The following is an 18,434-nucleotide window of genomic DNA, read 5'->3' on the forward strand; positions in this document are numbered from 1 at the left end:
TAAAGACGGCCTTAACCTTCGTCGACAGCGTATCCGAAATATGGGGCCCGCTCCTCAACGGTCTATCTATTTTGGTGGTGAAGAAAGAAACCACCAAGGATCCTGAAGAAATGGTCGCCTTATTGGAAAAATATCAAGTACTTAATAAAAACTATTAATACTTAAACTATAAATATTAAACTAAAATTTGTTAATTTTAGATCGAACGCCTGGTCTTAGTCCCAACCCTTTTAAGATCATTGCTCATGTTCCTCGAGTTAAAGGTAATTATTATAGTGATTTTAAAAATTGAATTATATTAAATTCAATCAATTATAGAAGGATAAAAATGCTTTAAGCAATCTCAAGATATGGGTGTGTTCTGGTGAAACCCTCTCGGTATCTTTGGCAGAAGAATTTTTTAAGTACTTCCCCGAAAATTCTGAGCACAAGCTGTGCAACTTTTACGGAAGCACTGAGATTATGGGTGACGTTTCTTTTCACGTTATTAGAAGCAGGAGTCAGCTGAAGCACGAGACCAAGGTGCCAATAGGTGGGCCGGTAGACAATACCATCCTCTACCTGTTAGATAGGGATTATAGGCCAGTAACAGCCGGGGACGTGGGTGAGCTTTTCGTATCTGGCTATAATTTAGCCGCAGGTTATGTAAACGGCAGAGACCCGGAGAAGTTTATTGATAATCCATTGGCAATCGATCCGATGTTTTCGAGGTTGTTCCGCACAGGAGATTTTGCGCGCGTCGAGAATGGCTGTCTTCAGTATGAAGGAAGAACTGATTCGCAGGTGAAGATCAGAGGCCATCGAGTGGATCTATCCGAAGTGGAAAAAGCCGTGTCATCCATCGAGGGCGTTGATAAATGCGTGGCTCTATGCTACAAACCTGGTGAAATGAAGCAAGCTTTATTAGCTTTCGTCACCACGGAGGCTTCGATGAGCGAGAACCAAATCGAATCCATGCTGAAAGAAGTTTTAACAAGTTACATGGATACCGCAAGTAATCCAAATGGAATCAATTCCGCTCTTGGTCAACGGAAAAATTGACAGACAATCCTTGTTAAAAGGCTATGAATATACCAATAATAATGGCAAGTGCTCAAACAACGAGACAATTAACATAACTAATTTATATTTCTTTCATCAGATGACTCCCACTTCGAGGCTGAAATTGATTACTCAGGCGTAACGAAGGATAAAATGCCGGCTGCTAAAGTACTCTTCGAAACCGTAGCTTCTGTGTTAGGTCGTTCCGCGCGGTCCACTATCAGCCTTAACGTGAACTTCTACGAAATCGGAGGCAACTCTTTAAACTCGATCTTCACAATTACTTGCCTCAACGAAGCTTCCTATTACATCAGCATTAGTGATTTTATTGCCGCTATGGACTTAGGCGAGGTCCTGGAGAGGATGCACCAATCCAAAGATAACACACTAACGAAAACAGAGCCTCCAATCTTTAGGATGGAATTTCTACACGACGAGATCAGAGCCGATGTCTTGGAGTAAATATACAAAACACGCAATATTATTATATTAATTTAATTCATTTATTATTTTTAGCATGATAACCACCAGTTTTTACCAAAAGGCCGATCTCGAGCAGTGGCTTATGCCAGACATATACGAATCCGATTACTCAGAATTGATGAGCAAGATCTGGGCGCCGCTGGTCGAAAAGAATCTCAGTTTTGTGGCTATTTCCACTGAGACGGGGAAAATCGTCGGTGTCTCTTTAAATTTTGACGCGCACGACGAACCGGAAGTGGAAATTACCTCCAAGCTGGTCGTGATTTTCGAATTCTTGGAGACCATCGAAGGTCCCGTCAGGGATAACCAATTGCCGACCGGAAAGGGAAATGTCTTGCATTCGTTCATGATGGCCACCAGCTCTTCCCTTTCGTCCAAAGAAAACGTGGCAGTAATGAAATATATGGAAGATCAAGTGTTGATTGTAGCGAAAAACAAGAATTTCAAGGGAATTCTAACTACAAACACCAGTCCTTTGACTCAAGTAAGTCAACTAATTTACATTTTTAATTTAATTTTATTAATAATCTTATGATTCACAGCAAATGGGTTCTAGCGTATATGGCTATAAAGAAATGTACGATTGTCAAGTTAACACGTACGTTGCTTCCGATAACTCCAAACCGTTTGGTTTAGCATCGGATACCCAACGAGCAATTGTCCATTGGAAGGAGATCTGAGATGATTATTCTACCCAGCATTTCGTGTATATAGTTCATTAGTTCCTAAATTAATTTATTTGACTCTGGATGATAGAGTAGTTTTGCTTTGCACGTTTTAAAGTGATAATTTAGATTCTTAGATATGTAGCACATGGTGAATATTACAAAATATTAGAGTCAACACTATTTCAATTAATTAAACACAGTGATATGTAATGTTTATGAAAAATATTTTTCTTTTTAAATAAAATTATGATATAGTCAACTGTTTTACTATTACCTAATACCATAATACCTTCTAGGTTCTTACTCGTATCGCAAAAAACTTGTTAATCAAAGCAATTTTTCCCATATAAATTAAAGTAAAATACGATAATGAGTTCCATGTCGAAAAAAAATGCTTGAGAAAAATTATCTATAAAGTTTTAATTCACCTTTTTATTCTTTTATGGATGTCTTCTTGCTGTTTTTTCTTCTGAAACATTTATGCAAGGGTTTTTAAACATTCAGCAAAATTCAAATAAATTCTAAAAAAATAGTACACAAAATTATTTTTTATACATAAATCTTTATAGTTAAATCGAGAGTAGTTGCCAAGTTATTTAAAATAATTTTTATTAAGTAAATCTATCAATTATAATAAATAATTGCAGTTTTTGCAATTTATCCTTGAATAAAGTCTAAGTAATAAAAATACATAATATAGCACATTACAATTATACATTTTTTGTTTAAACAATACATAATTAATAATATTATAGTAGTAAATGAAGTAGTTTATATTTACTAAATATCTAGTTGACATAATAATTTTTAACATTACTAAATATTATTTTTTTTAATATTACAAAAAAATAATGTATCCTTGAATATGATACAATAATGTCTTCTATGGGTTAACTTATTACAGAATTTTAATTAAGCGCTATAAATATATATATCTGGAACAAATTCAAATATTTAAAAAACAAATGTTTTTTTTTCTTGTTAGAAGGTGAAACATACAGCGCCAATATTTTTTTATAAAGAAGTATTGCATTTTATTTTCATTATCTAAAGTTAATTCAGATAAATGTAATAGTATTGTGTTTTTTTGGTCTCCATAATAAGACCTTTTTATTATTAATTTGCGAATCATTTTTACGTTTGTTTAACATGACTTAGCTTTTATTTTTGTAATGACGACCAAGAAAGAAATTTATTTCGCGCAAGCACACAACTGAGATACAACTAAAATCGCGTAGGTCGAGGACTGATTGTTATTTTTTTTTTTATTTTTCTCCAAAAATTTATCGACACATTAATTATATACAAATATAATAGAAATAAAATTTCATCAAAATCACATCAAATTTCCTCAAAAAAAAGTTTTATTTGTCAAACTAATGGGTTTTTATGTGATAAAAAAAAACAAAACTAAGACATAGACCACATAGACATACAAAAGGAATCCACCTATTCGTCGTGAGATGAATTCCGCATTCGTTAAGTATTTTTTTTTGTAGATGAGAGGAAACTTTGCATATACACCACTGTGGATTCCTGGTACTGTGGGATTCTTTCCTCACTAAAACTCTGCGATGATGATTGCATATGTTGATATTATCTCCCAGTTTTCTTAACGGAAGATTTTCTAGCTCCAGCGTCGTGATTAATCCTATCCCATCTGCAGCATCTAAAAAAAAGTGTGTTAAGGGCCGTCGTCCTCCTCCTGATATTGTAAATTTTGTTGATCTTATTTTTCTCCTTCCGATCAGTAGCACCGCTTCTGTTTTTTTCTGGCGCGAATTTCAGACCTCTGGATGATGTGAATCATGTGGATACGTTTGCCTTTTCGGTCAGTACCTCAGTCTTTGCTACCTATTGATTGATCCGTCATAAGACAGTTTGGATGCTCGGGACCTTTATGGACCGTTCATAAAGATAAATAAATAGCGGAGTTCCACAGGGATCAGTGATAGGCCCCCACCTTGAGGTAGCTTCTTATAATACTTTTGAGTTAGTGAGAAATTCCTCGTTTGTTTGTCTCTTCCATGCAACTATATTTAACGTGTTTATGACGCCCAGCGTCAAACTTTCTCTTGCTCTTGGAGCCAGAAATAAATGATTTTTTTAATTGAAGTGCATGTTAAATAAAATAATCCTATATTAAATTTAATTTATTTTCTTATTAATAATATTTAACATTATTATTTAATTCAATAAATTTTAATGATTGTTTGGAACAAATAAGAATTGTATATGTTGTATATGAGAAATTCGAACAAAAGTAAAAAAATCTTATGATGTTAATTTTTCGTATTTATAATTATAATAATACAATTTCATTATATAATAGAAATACCATATTTCTTATTGTAATATTTGTTTTCATTCTGTCGGTAAAAGTTATTTGTGTTGCAATAGATATATTTGTGTGAATTGATATATTGATTTCTAATTCTCCAGAGTGTATAGCTTTATTTCTAGAATTATTATTCTTTAGTTTGTATTCATACTGGTAACAGTAAACATGCTAGAAACACTACTTTTTATTATTATTGTTAAGTGCAAAAATAAGGTAAAATTTTATTAGATTTAGAAACTAAATATCTAGATTTATATAAAATAGAAAGCAATGTTTTGTAAAGTTTTATTTAATAATTATTAAATTTGTATAGGTCTTTATAGCTAGTTTTTGTATCCAATAATCATATTTATTAATATAATCATTTTATTCTTAGATGTATCAAAATTTAAACTTAAAAGAAAATAGTTTCAAACAGACAGAACGACTTCTATCGTTAGCTTTGTTAACTTCCGAATTAGGATCAATAAAAATAAGTAAATAAATTCAAATTTTCTATCTTGGTATATTTATGGAATAGAGTAGACAGGGCCGGATCCAATAAGTGCGATTGAATTTTTTTTTGTGGGGCTCCTCCAACTATAAATAACAAAATTAATTAACTGTTATATTTTACATATTTAAATATAGATTTTGTATATTTATTTAAAACACAATCCAAAATTCAATTGTAAAAATAAAAAGTTATATCACATGGTGATGGCGCAATCGCTTCAATCGGCTCAAATCCGGCCCTGAGTGTAGAAGGTAATTATTCTGCATTCTTATGATTCTGCATTCTTATGATTCTTCGTAACATTTATAGGAAAGTGGTCGTATATATCATTTGCAATAATGTCTTACAATTGTAAATGTTAGTGGTAAATAATGTACTAACGAATAGTTATTTACTACATAAAGCAATAATAAATTTCACATAACTTATCCTAGTTAGTTATTAATGATTATATTAATTGTAGTACTCATCTCAAACTCGTTTTATGACCTTAATTAATTATCTGTAAGCTATTAAGTTTTTCAAGTAAGCATATATCTTTTTCAAGGCGATGGTGATGGAATCTCCTCCTGCAGTTTTCCATTCTAGTAATTGAATTATTAATATAATGTTGTTTACTTTGCTAAATTTAAGTTACAACTGCTTTCAATTTGTCTAGATGTGTTTTTGGGTATTTTTTTCATATATTAAGGTCCAGTAATATAAATTGACTTGTTTTCGAATACTTTGATATATTATTTCCTTGGAAAACCGCTACTGATTTTCTAATTAGATTATAAATAATACAGTTATTTTTAGTATATTTTAAGTTGCACCTTAATGACTTATTTATTCATAACATAATAATTTTCAAAATGACGAATTTAAAATTTATAATGTCAATTATATTATCTTAATTATTTTATTAATTACAATATCCTGTAACTTATTTATTCATTTTCAATATTTTGCCTTATGCTTCACTTAATTGAAGTTTTTGTATGATGTCTTCAAAAGATTATAGCAAATTAAATATGGCATTTCAAAATGATTAAGATATTTTAATAATTATTTCACATCTTGGAAAATTTATTTACAAAAATTGTTGATCCACGTACAGACAAATCTTTGCAAAACGTTAGTAAGTGAGATATTATATTATTTAAAATACTATTACTGATAATATGAAATACCAATGTTGATAGTCCATAGTGTATATGGGATGACAAAGACCGTTTTTCTTTGCAATTGAAATTGTGCTGTGGAGGCGGCGAGCAGCGCGCGCGTTCGCTAATGCCATGGTTACATAACGACCGGCGCAGTTTGCGTGTTGCGGGGGGCAGCAGCATATTTCTTGCACTGGGTGAGGAGACATACTGTGCATGTGTGTGTGTATATTATTAAAAGGGGAATGAAACGAGACGATTGAACTGTGCGTGCCTGAGTGAGTGGTGTGTGTATGTGTTGTTTGAAGTGAAAGCACAGAGAATCAATTCGGCCTTTATAATGTAGTTGGATCAAATCAAATGCCACAAAGAAACTAAACAATGAACAATTACACTCAGCGATTGTTGCTGACGGTGTGGAGGAAGAAGACCACCCTTCTAGTCGCCGGTCTTCTCATCACGATAATACTGTTCGGACTACAGTATTCGAGCCGGCTTCAGCAGAACCGCAATGGAAGTGCCGAGGAGGCAGACAGAAGAAATGGAATGGTGTTCGTCGAGAAAACTACCAAAGCGAACGAGGTCAGTTTGGAAAGGGTGCACAGGAGGAAGCAAAGCAGGGAGGATCAGAATGAGGAAGAGGAGCGAAAGGACGTGGAAGAGAAGCTCGGTATACCGAACGTGAACCTGGACGGGCAAAATCCGTACGTACCGAAACGGCGGATCGTTCACTTCGATTTGAAAGGCGCCCCGCCAAAAATCGATTACATCAAGAGGATCCTGCCGCTGATAAAAAATTTAGGTGCAACAGGAATCCTTATAGGTAACGTTTCCCGCCGCCGCCGCCTCTGCATTCACAATTTAACTGTTTGTTTACATCCGCAGAATACGAGGACATGTTCCCATATGACGGGAGTTTGAAGCATTTGGCAGCGAAGAACGCATACTCCAAGAAGCAGATTCTAGAGATTCAGCGCGCAGCTGACGAGCTGAAATTAACTGTTATCCCTTTGATACAAACGTTTGGACATGTGGAGTTCGCGCTCAAGCACCGAGAATTTATTAAAATTAGAGAAGTTCTTACCAGTCCGCAAGCACTATGTCCCAGTAAGAATTTGTCCTTGGATTTCATATCAGAAATGATTAGTCAGGTAATTACTATTTAAATTAAGTACAATAATAATCCCGTATACATTCCTAAAAGACTAAACTCCAAGGTCCAACGATTTTCTTAATGTGACCCTTCGAGAGCACACACTAAACCCCCGAGAACTTTATCAATTTGTGTAACTATTATTTAGGGTTTTATAATTTTCTCTATTTACAATCAAGGTTGGCCTCATCTAAAAATTTGTCAGGTGCCATCATTTTTTTCTTAAAGAGATTTGAAGTTCCGCTACTGAAACGAAACAACGTAAAATATTAGGTAATCTAAGTATATGATTTAAGTTTTTGTCTCTTCTAAAATGATTATATATTAGTGGTGAAGCCGTCTCGTGTTGTTAATTTATAAATTTATCAATGATTTTGGTTATCATCAAAAGTAGTAGAAATATATAGAAATTTTTTCAGAATTCAAATTCTGTATGAATCACGTGTTGACAAGACTTTTACGAGAAATCCGCAAAATCTACATATCATAGATAATTGCTATGAAAACTTAAATATTTTCCTTATTCCAAACTCATACATATTCTATACCTGAATATATTTTTTATTTTACATCATTAAATTTATCTTCCCAGGTAGAAAAACCTCGGTCGATAATCCTTTGGCCAGTTTATTAATTATTTGTGATTTATATTCTTTTTGTAAAGTTATATAACAATTTGATTAATTAAATAATTTATATTATTAGTTGGATTAACGAAATAGTTTTGAGAGGAGCCAAGGAACTACTATCACTATTTAAATAAATATATTCTATTTCTCAACTTTAACATCCAAAATTTGTCAAAATATTAACTAGAATTATAAATCAAAGTTTTTAAATATTACCCTTGAAGATCACATAGATCTATACGAAAACCATAAAATATTTTTTTTTACATATTTTGTCAATGTCAATAGAATATTTTAAATCGTACAGTAGATGAGACGTATTTGACTCATAGTTGCATTTTTGGAATATATTTTAAACCAATTATAAATATCCATAATTTTCTATTAAATATTCAACTTAAACTAAGTAAATTAGATTTTAAAATTTCTTTCAAGGCTCTCAATGTATTGGTTTTAAATGTAATATTTGTGATTAATTAATTAATGATTAATGTGATTTATTATTTAGTTATTTCAAATTTAAATTTAAAAAATATTGACTCTGACTTGGAAACAATCGTTATCGACCTAGCCCTTGCCCTTGCAATAATGTATTTAATTATATATAAATTAACGAAAATGCAGAAATACACTTAATTAGCGAACATAATGCATTTTTTTAGATTTCGTGAAAAATCGCGTGATATCGAATTAGCATTCTTAGTAGTTTTAAAAAGGGTTTATAAAGACTCTTATATAATTACAAATTTGTTGTGTTTCAGGTATTGGAACTACATCCAAAATCGAAATATTTGCATATCGGTTGTGATGAGGTATTCCAGATGGGCGAATGTGAACTGTGCCGATTGGAACTGCACGACAATCTCTTTCTTAGGCACGTCCAAAACGTGGCTAATTTAGTAATGGAGAAACGAGCTGGAATTAAGGTAATCATATGGGACGATATGCTTAGACATCTGAGCAGTCAGACTATGCTGGATATTCAGTTGGGAAGACTCGTAGAGCCTATGGTTTGGGTGTACGCCGAAGACATATACAGATTCGTGCAACCGCAAGTATGGGAGAAATATGCTGCGGTATTTAAGACTGCCTGGACAGCGTCCGCTTTCAAGGGAGCATTTGGGGAGACTCTGTACGTGCCAGATGCAAGACGTCACCTAGAGAATAACCTGCGGTGGCTGGACGTGATGGCGCAGCAAGAACGTAATTTCAAAGACGGCTTCAGTGGTATAGTCCTGACCGGTTGGCAACGTTACGATCACTTCGCTGTACTCTGCGAACTCCTACCAGCCGCCATCCCTTCTTTAGCTTTGAGTCTTCTAGCTGTCAGCCATGGATATTTTAACTCCTCTCTAAAATCTCAGTTCATAGGATCACTTAGCTGCCCTCAGCACACGAACAGACACTCGCCGTTCATAAACCTTCTGGGTGATCCATTCCTTTGGGACAAGTTGGGAAGATGCATGTTTCCTGGTAGCCCATTTTTCCGCCTCATCTATCGCCTGAACACCGTAGAGCTCGAAGCTCAAGACTATCTAAGAACAACGACTCGCAACAAAGGCTGGCTCACCGAATACAATCTGCGTCGCAACTACAGTCTACCATTGCGAATCGAAGAATTAACTTCCGATCTGCCAAGGATTTACCACGGCGTCGTCTCGATTGCGAGATCCGCGTTCGACGCGATGAATTCAATATTCGATAATTATACAATTTCGGAATGGATTGAACAAAGGATTTATCCTTATGTTCTGCAACTGGAACGACTCCAGAACCAGTCGAATGCCATAAAAAACGTGAATGTATGGCCTGTCCGCCCCCTATCACCACTGAAAGATCTGCAAAGACTAGGTGTGCCTATCATAGTACCATAATCACATAATTTAAGGATAATTTATGCGACTGATATTATATTTATAAGTACATTGATGTTTATCTTTTAAGACACAAAACTGTAAGAATTCTAGTCACGAACCTTTAATGTCTTTAATAATTTATTTAATTAAGGGATCAAAGATATTAATAAAACTAAGTACACTATAAAGCAATATTTATGTAAGACCACACTATAATTCCTTTGCATTGTTCAATTCAATTAAAAATCTCACATAGACCACGCACATTTTGATATTCAAACACGTGTAACATATTCCCTAGTTTATTGTATTTTACATTTATTATTGCCTACCCATTATCATTCAATAAATAAATTTCTACTACCTCACCTAACATTATATAAAGTCATTTTAGACTAATATTTTGTTACAATTTCGTCACGACCTTATTTTAATTATTAAGAGGCAAAGAGTTATAAAAAAAAACTTTGGCTTACTTACCTTACCTTTGGTCGTTTAGGGTTTTGGGCCATAAATCGAAAAAGTGCCATAATTTTTTTCTCTTTTATTTAATAATTTAACACTGATTTAAAATCAGATTCATTTTCACTGCAAAAATATTTTCAATGTTTTTAAATATATGTTTATTAACATTTTCCGGTAGGAACTTCTTTAATTTCGTCTCAATTTATTATGTCTTCATTGTTAACAAAGTTTTCTAAATCTTCCACTAAAAAACCATATTTTCTATCTTCTTTAAAGACAATTTAGAAACCTTTCCAAGAAGTATCAATATTTTCAATAAGATCGCAATTTCTTCCTTTTAGTCTAGTTCAATTAAAGTGTTTAATGTTTGACGAAAAAAAAAATCTTTAAATGAAGCAGCGGTGTGAGTTTGGTGCTTAGAGGGAGCCTTAATGCGGTCCTGGTTCTATATGTCACAAACAGTTGCATCCGTTCATGAGTAAATTTTCAAATGTATTATGTAGATCTAATTATGCAATTTTTCACTTGTTAACAATCATTTTTATAGTTACATGACAAATTTCCGCATGATAAATAAATGTAAGTTATTCGGACGGTAACTTTTCACGAATTGACGATTATGCATTGTATACTACATCCAAGCGTTATTTACATCGCATTCCTCGAAATTGGAATTCGTCGTTCAAGGACATCCAGAAGATTTCATCTCACAGTTATATCCTAGATTGGATCTAACTTATACAAATATAGAAAGAAATTCAAGGTGCATATTTTGAGTCCTTGAATCATCAATTAGCGAAATTGAATGGAATAAAGAAAGCATGGATATATGTAATTGTAACATTACAAAAATTAACAATGAAATTTTATTATTTTTCATAAAAATTGTTATAACTATAGAAACACTGAGAAACACCTTGCCTAGTGCGGCATATCAGTTCCATTCAAGATGCAAATATACTATATATTTGTATCACGGTTTCAGTCAATATCACGCACAGCTTGAAACCGGATTAATCGAGGACTTAAAACCACACTAAAAATAGTTGTGTAATATATTTTTGGAATTTATTTTACTCAATTAAAATTTTGTTATATTGAAATTTCCAAACCGTATTATTATAAGTATTTCTTTAGTAAAGCAAAAGCATTGAAAATAATGTAAGTTTTAACAAATTAGAAACATACAATGATCTATTTAATCATATAAATGGATAATTAAACAATCACCTTTAACAGTTCATAATTTACAATAACAAAATATATCATTTACACAAAAATGTGTAAATATTTCAAATGTATATTATTTCTACAAGTAAGAATGAATATAATAACACTATAATTTATTGGAATTGAATTATGGGTATGTTTTTAAATTATTAGATAAAACCATATTTCATTATTTACATTACAGATCAACAATTTTTTTTTTCAGTACATTTGTATTTGATATATACATCCTTTTAAAGTACGTTCAATAATACGTATATAATTATTTGCGCTCTCGGAAATAAATCTTTATGTCTGTATATGGAGAATTCATATTGTGTATTTGAGTTGTACATGTTAAATTGAGTTTCGAATAATTCATTAAAAAAAGTTTTGTACGGGAATTAATTAATCTAATATTACAAAACGTACATTTGTACGAAAAGTTACGCTCAATTAGCGTTGTTTGTATTCTTATAATCATGATTAAATTAATAAAATTATAAGACCAACACAATTAAAAACCAACGTAATATTTATTTATTATTTTAACATTCTGCATCTTCAAAACAGAATTATTTTCTCTTATATTTCACAATATAAAATATATTCTATATTATATATATATATATTTATTTAGTTTTTTTGTTTCCAGTCACAAATAATAAAACTCTCTTAAGTTACCAATATAACATCATATAATATCGTCTTACACTAATGCGGCGGCTTGCGTTTTTTGGGGAATCTGATCGACCACATGTTCCACATGTCTATACTTCTTTATACGTTTCCACTCGCCGTTATTGTAGTTCATTTGGAAATGAGTTTCAACGAGCATCGTCAAATACGTATCATCAGGCTGCAGAACATTCTCTTGATCTTCGGACAATTTTATCGTCACGATGTTGCCCAAATGCGGACATGGATTATCTCTGGAACCAGCCATGAATCCTAGTATCAAAGCTTTCTCTGGCCTGGTCACCTTGTTTGCAGTTCGGAACATATCTTGGGCTTCCAACATTTGTTCTCTCTGTAAACACACACAAATAATTTAATATTAAAAACTAAATATCCTAAATTCAAATTGATAGTCATTTAATTAGTTCTATTCTCTTTTAAATATTTCCATATAATGCATGTTATTTTAATGTATTTCCAATAAGAAATAGTATATAAAACGTACGGTTAATGCCAATCCTCTTCTTTGTAAGGAAGTTTGGGGAGGCTGCAGTCTGATCTGTGTCACTTGTTGAACGGGTTTCGTAGTTACAATAACGTGGTTGCTGGAAGCAGTAGGTGCTTGTGGTGTTGTCGGTAGTAATGGAGGCACTGGACGCATAGGATTAATCCCTTGTACTACAGTAGGTGCAGTTTCCTTCTCTGTAGAAGATTTCAGAGTAGTGGCACTTGTGACCGTCGTAATTGCGGAAGCGGTATGGGTTATAACATTGGTAGTCGTTGTACTGCCGGTTGAAGCAATAGTTGTGACAGTAGGTGCATAAGTCGGCGTAGTGAGTCCAGCGGCATAATCAGGAGTAACATTTGTACTAGTTGGTGAAGTAATGCTGGGCGCCACTTCAGACACCTTCTTAGCATCGTCGATCTCCTGTTGACGCTTCCGTTTCTTAGCAGCAGCATAGCCTAGTGGCTGATCAGCAATATCCAACAACTTAACACCGCCTTCCTTGCGCCCAGCATGAGGTCTCGATATAGGCGGTCGGTTACCTAACCCACCACTTAGTAGACTTGATCGAAAACTAGATGGAGGATGCCTGCTGGGAATACCTTTCAGAGGGGTGGTATCCGTCATCTTGCGCGGCATACCTCGAGATCGTACTGGTATAACTGGAGCTGAAGACTTTTTCAAATTGCTTGCTGCATCCGAAGCCTTTTGCAATAAATCAGATCTAAGTATAGCTGATTTAGGTGATTTTTTTAATGTGAAATGTTTTGTAGATGATGGCTGCTGCCCTACCTTAAATGAATTGTAAATAGTATTGTATTAATATATATGATTAATATAACTTACCACAGACACCAATGCTGCTTTATTTAAATAATGACATTCCATGGGTAACATCACTTGTTCGGACTGTTTCTTTACTAGATGCCTCAGATCATTCACCAAATTTGTGAATATTGGTCTTACTTCATCCAAATCTGCAATTTCTGTGTTCAGGCTGCCAGTGGCCGGAAATGTTTTTAAAGCTTCAGCCAGCATCGAGACCCATAAATCAGAATCACTCACAGCAACATCAACAATCTGTTCCAGCTCACATCGCCACTAGAAAATCAATTCACTTATCGTCACAATTAAATCCAATGATGATTTTCTTACCTCATCTATATTTCTTCTTGGTATGTGGAAGAAACTTAATAGCAACTTCAGTTTGACCTGCGTCTGAAGATCGGGAAAACAGTCTTTTATATTGCGTAACACTTCGGCGTTTAATTGCGAACATATTGAGCCACCAGTCCAAGAATCATTCGAAGTTCCTAATTTATTGTGTAGCCACAGGGACGTATCACTGTCACGCATATTCGCCATCTTTGATATTGAGAAAATAACAAATTTTGTGCGTCCTACTTCATATTGGAATACCAACCTACAAAAAAATAACATTCACTGTAAGTTCACCGAATTATCAATTTTATTCATATTGATCACAAAAAAATATTGAAAAATGTCTCATTTAATAATTTAAGCTTTATTTTATAATTGTTGAACATTATTAGCACATTATATAAGGTTGTTACAAATGGCTAAATATTTATATATAAGATATAGAATTTTAAACGCATCACACATAACATAGGTAATTATAATACTCTTTGCACTTTATATAATATTTACTTTAAATGTGTTTGAAAATACATTTCTGACAAAAACTAGAATTAACTTATGACTGCAACCAACATTACATTTATTATCATTAATACTCTTTTAAAAAGAAAAGACAACTGTGACTGGCGTTGACAAGATGCAGCTAAATGTAGAGGCATATTACGTATTATAAAAAATAATTATATATTAATTATTATTTCATATTTTCTGTCAATTAGGATTTACAGATTACTTTAAAATTTTGAAAACTTTATTGGACTTTTAAATATCGAAGTTTCCCACTTCGAACTTGCAATATATCAATGTAAATAGAAAAATATTTTTGCAAATATAATGCTATTAAATGCGACATAGACAATGTTGTAATCATACCTGCAAAAAAAAATGTCCACAAAAATATAAATGATTAACAATAATAAAGGTCACCAGTCGATACTTAATAAAACAATATACAGCAATACCTAGCATAGTGCAGGTAATTCGTTCATCCAATATACCGGGCTGTTTGTACTGATGTAGGACTTTGAAACTACAAAAAGTATTAACGGAAAATTCCATCATTGTTGTATAAAAAATATATTTTTATTTTGTCAATTAAAATTTACCTTTTTTGAATTTTTCAAACCGCACAAGTTTTAAGCAAAAAATTTAAGCCAATATACAAATATTCCAAAGTTGGATGATACAGTACAATCTAATAACTCCAAATGATAGAGTCTCAGTAAAAAAAATTGTGTCTTTCTTTTGAACTGGAAATTGGAAGAACTATTTTGAAGAAAAAAAAGATGACATAACAATCAGCGCCGTAATTATGGTGCAAGACTTGGTTAGTAGCTTAAAAATGTATGCTATATCAACACTAATTCTACAGGCACTTGATATTCGTAATGCGGTAGTAGCGTATTAAGTCGTCAAATTTAATATCATAACTCCCTTCATAGGGTATGTATTGTGTATGTAATGTATTGTTATTAGGAGTGCCATAAGAGGTTTTACCGGCTAATATGATTACAGAAATACCGGTAAATTTTAACAACAAATACCGTAAAATTTCTTAAAAAAATGAACACCTGTCAGAAAGACCTATGTCGGTAGCCCTTTGCAGCAGATCAATTTATTTTTATTTTCTTATTATGTTATTTTGTTGAGTTTGTAGTATGGTGATTTGTTGCAATAAATGTTATTATTATTATTTAAATTAACATAAAATTTTAGTACATATGAAATGTCGTTAGGTTTAGTGCAAATGTGTTCGAACAATATATTCTGGTGTAAGAAATGACAATTGTTCTTCTGACTCCTCAAGCTATGAAAAATACATTTTTTAATTAATCTTAATCGTATGATCACTTATATATTGTAATCATATACATATTATTGAAATCAAGAAAGATAATTAAATTTATGTTAAACCCAATATTAAAAACCGTCTTACGTAGATCGAAATTATCCCCCTTTTGTCGAGAAGAAATTTTAATCAGACCGATCTTAACAATAAATTGAAGTAGAAAGGAAAAGCTGTAAGTCTTTAATTGTTGTGTATATATTTATAATATATTTCTATGGAAGCTTTCAATTATTTAAAAATATTTTTCTATAAAAAAATACCATATTGTTTATGGACAGTCTATCCGATACGAAAGTGAAAAAAAAGATATTAAAATTAAGTGTACCTTTTATCCAGTAGATGTTGATATGTACTGTTATGAGTAATGACTAAGCAAACACGTAAATACATCTCAAATAGATTTCTTCTTCTATTGGCAGTGATCTCAATGAAGCTTGGTGTTTTGATAAATGTATGATTTCTAAAACGACCAAAATCCTCCACTATCAATTCCTCGCCTTGTCTAAATTTATAAACTTTAGTAAGTTTAGTCTCATTTTCACTGCTATGTTGTATTAGAGTTAAGTCGCTGTCGACTAAACAATTAACTTTTTTGAAATCTTCGAACTTTGCGTTAAAAATGATCCACTTAAGCGGAGATGCGAACAAATCGCGTTGATTAGCATCGAGTAGAATACTCGGAAATTTACTGCAATTTCCATTAGCAATGTAAACCAATTTATTCGTCAATGTAGGATAATACGGCACGTTAATTACATCATTAGTGATCAATACGCTGTGAAAAAAGTTATCCGTTGATATATTTGAAACGAAAAACATATCTAAAACATTTATTTGAAATTGTTAAGTTTCTTTACGTGTATTTATTAATAAATTACCATTAAGATTGCACGACATGTAGACTACACTGAAATATTCTGAGTCATTGTAATTGTTTAGAAGACTCTGGAATAATTCCTTATTCGCATTAGAAATGTCTACAATGGCTACCACCAAAAGTACAATGAAATGCATGGTTTCAAATTGATGCAATTCAGGATATTACGCAACGCTTTTATAACCTAATTTTAATAGATTTCCTATTTTCTAATTATATAAATCTATATGAACAAAGCTTTTACGAATAATCTATTTGCGATGTAATTTTGAAAATTACACTGCAAATAAGAAAATTTAAATTGCAGTCTCTGACAGTGCATTTGACATATTCAGCGTTTGACAATTTTTTGACAGGTGTGAGTATTATTTTTCTGTGTACTTTAATTTTAAGTAAACTAAAGCTATTTTTTTTCAAAATCGCGTGTAATTAGCGTGTTTTAAGTGGAATTGAGGATGTCGAACGTAATCGATACGTTGGTTGAAATGGGGTTTTCCCGGCGTAGGGCGTAAGTGAACAACAAATGCAAATTTTCTTTGCAACTTATAACAAATGATTTTTCAGAGAATTGGCTGTTGAGAAAACTAAAAGCAATAGTATCACAGAAGTTACTGAATGGTTATTAACTAATGAGGAAACAGAGCAACCTCAAGTTGAACTTGAGCCAGCTCCGTTAGTGAATGAAGTAATTGAAAACCTGCACGGTGCTGCTACAAGCTCAGAGGAAACTGCCACAGCAAAATCTCTGAAGTGTGATGATTGTGGTAAATTATTTAAGAATCAAACAGAGGTGAGTTCCATGCAGCGAAATCTGGTATGTGTTGTTAAAATGTATATGAATTTCTTGTTTTGATTGAGATGTTTCAGGACATGATAACTTCTCAGAATCGACTGAGGAAAAGAAACCATTGACTGAGGATGAAAAGAAAGAACAACTTGCTAAAATAGAAGCTAAGTTGAGACAAAGAAGATTGGAGAGGGAGGAAAAGGAGAAACTGGAAGCGTTGGAGAGAGAGAAGAAGAGGATTAGGTCTGGTAAGGAGATGCTTGAGGCAAAAAAGAAACATGAAGATCTTGAAATAAAGAAAATTGTTGAGCAAAGGAAGCGGGAAAAGGAGGAGGAGCGCATTGCTAAGCAGAGGGTTATGAAGCAAATTGAGCAGGACAAGTTAGCCAGGAAAGCAAGTTTTCAAATAGTCCGACGACTGTTGAGTGGAAAATAAGGCGCCAACGACTTCAGTTCCGAAACCCGTCGCCCATAACTACACCGAAGTTAAGCTGCAAATCCGCCTGACCGACGGTAATACCATGATTCAAAGTTTTGGTGCAAAGGAGCCCCTATCCGCTGTAAGGGTTTATATCGAAATGAACAGATCCGATGAGCCAGGCTCATTTTCTCTAATGACAAATTACCCAAAGAAAATTTTTAATGGAGATGATTACGAGAAACCATTGGATTTATTGGGTATAATTTTTTAAATTGATTCTTGTTGGAACATTACTAATTTATTAATTTGTTACAGGACTTGCCCCGACTGCTGTATTAATAGTAAAGAAGATTTAATAAGTGCTTTTAATATATATAAATATCATTCTCTTACTGTTAATTATTTTTTGTACAAAGGGAAGAATTTAATTGCCCTATGTTTATTTTTTTAATTTAAGCTTATTTCTATAATTATTATTACGTTTATTTTACATAAAACTTTTTGTGGCCATTAAATAAAAATATTTCGGATGAAAAATAAGAAATTTCACACAAATGTTATATATAGGCAACATTAATAACTTGATAATAGAATACCAGACAACTTTAGTTGGTTGTGCTTTGCCTAGAAACAATATGTATTTTTGTTTGCATAACAAATTCCTTTTAAT

The 18,434-nt window shown here is 32.6% G+C and overlaps 4 protein-coding genes across 4 annotated transcripts; 3 read left to right on the plus strand and 1 right to left on the minus strand.

The window, feature by feature from the left end:
* Positions 1 to 5: 5 nt before the first annotated feature.
* LOC108561698 (dimodular nonribosomal peptide synthase-like) lies at positions 6 to 2,402 on the plus strand (the record flags this gene model as incomplete). Its single annotated transcript, XM_017919771.1, is given in 7 exon segments — positions 6 to 137; positions 201 to 263; positions 319 to 984; positions 986 to 1,085; positions 1,142 to 1,499; positions 1,558 to 2,008; positions 2,067 to 2,402. Coding segments are annotated over 7 exon segments (1,908 nt in total), but the record flags the coding sequence as incomplete, so codon positions are not given.
* Positions 2,403 to 6,248: 3,846 nt separating this feature from the next.
* On the plus strand, positions 6,249 to 10,127 carry LOC108561700 (hexosaminidase D-like). The gene is made up of 3 exons (XM_017919772.1): positions 6,249 to 6,997; positions 7,060 to 7,325; positions 8,718 to 10,127. The coding sequence occupies exons 1-3, from the start codon at positions 6,556 to 6,558 to the stop codon at positions 9,828 to 9,830; spliced, it is 1,821 nt and encodes a 606-aa protein (XP_017775261.1). The 5' UTR covers positions 6,249 to 6,555; the 3' UTR covers positions 9,831 to 10,127.
* Positions 10,128 to 12,007: 1,880 nt separating this feature from the next.
* Positions 12,008 to 14,068, minus strand: LOC108561701 (negative elongation factor A-like). Its single transcript, XM_017919773.1, has 4 exons — positions 13,825 to 14,068; positions 13,516 to 13,770; positions 12,670 to 13,461; positions 12,008 to 12,516 (listed from the first exon to the last, which is right to left on the minus strand). Exons 1-4 carry the CDS (start codon positions 14,032 to 14,034, stop codon positions 12,196 to 12,198), a joined length of 1,578 nt encoding a protein of 525 aa, XP_017775262.1. The 5' UTR covers positions 14,035 to 14,068; the 3' UTR covers positions 12,008 to 12,195.
* Positions 14,069 to 16,860: 2,792 nt separating this feature from the next.
* Positions 16,861 to 18,268, plus strand: LOC108561702 (UBX domain-containing protein 1-like). Its single transcript, XM_017919774.1, is given in 7 exon segments — positions 16,861 to 16,914; positions 16,990 to 17,064; positions 17,121 to 17,344; positions 17,347 to 17,370; positions 17,424 to 17,767; positions 17,769 to 18,021; positions 18,080 to 18,268. Coding segments are annotated over 6 exon segments (939 nt in total). The 5' UTR covers positions 16,861 to 16,914; positions 16,990 to 17,011; the 3' UTR covers positions 18,121 to 18,268.
* Positions 18,269 to 18,434: the final 166 nt, after the last annotated feature.

Source organism: Nicrophorus vespilloides, unplaced genomic scaffold (assembly GCF_001412225.1).
Source record: "Nicrophorus vespilloides isolate i.1.1-1 unplaced genomic scaffold, Nicve_v1.0, whole genome shotgun sequence".
Classification (NCBI taxonomy): domain Eukaryota; kingdom Metazoa; phylum Arthropoda; class Insecta; order Coleoptera; family Silphidae; genus Nicrophorus; species Nicrophorus vespilloides.

Excerpts from the sequence above, each read along its gene's own strand:
- LOC108561701 (XM_017919773.1), bottom strand. The coding sequence starts at position 14,034 with ATGGCGAATATGCGTGACAGTGATACGTCCCTGTGGCTACACAATAAA. Across the intron at positions 13,462-13,515 it reads AAGCAGCATTGGTGTCTGTG|GTAGGGCAGCAGCCATCATC; the intron begins GTAAGTTATATT and ends AATTCATTTAAG. Across the intron at positions 12,517-12,669 it reads GAAGAGGATTGGCATTAACC|AGAGAACAAATGTTGGAAGC; the intron begins GTACGTTTTATA and ends GTGTGTTTACAG.
- LOC108561700 (XM_017919772.1), top strand. The coding sequence starts at position 6,556 with ATGAACAATTACACTCAGCGATTGTTGCTGACGGTGTGGAGGAAGAAG. Across the intron at positions 6,998-7,059 it reads TGCAACAGGAATCCTTATAG|AATACGAGGACATGTTCCCA; the intron begins GTAACGTTTCCC and ends TTACATCCGCAG. Across the intron at positions 7,326-8,717 it reads TATCAGAAATGATTAGTCAG|GTATTGGAACTACATCCAAA; the intron begins GTAATTACTATT and ends GTTGTGTTTCAG.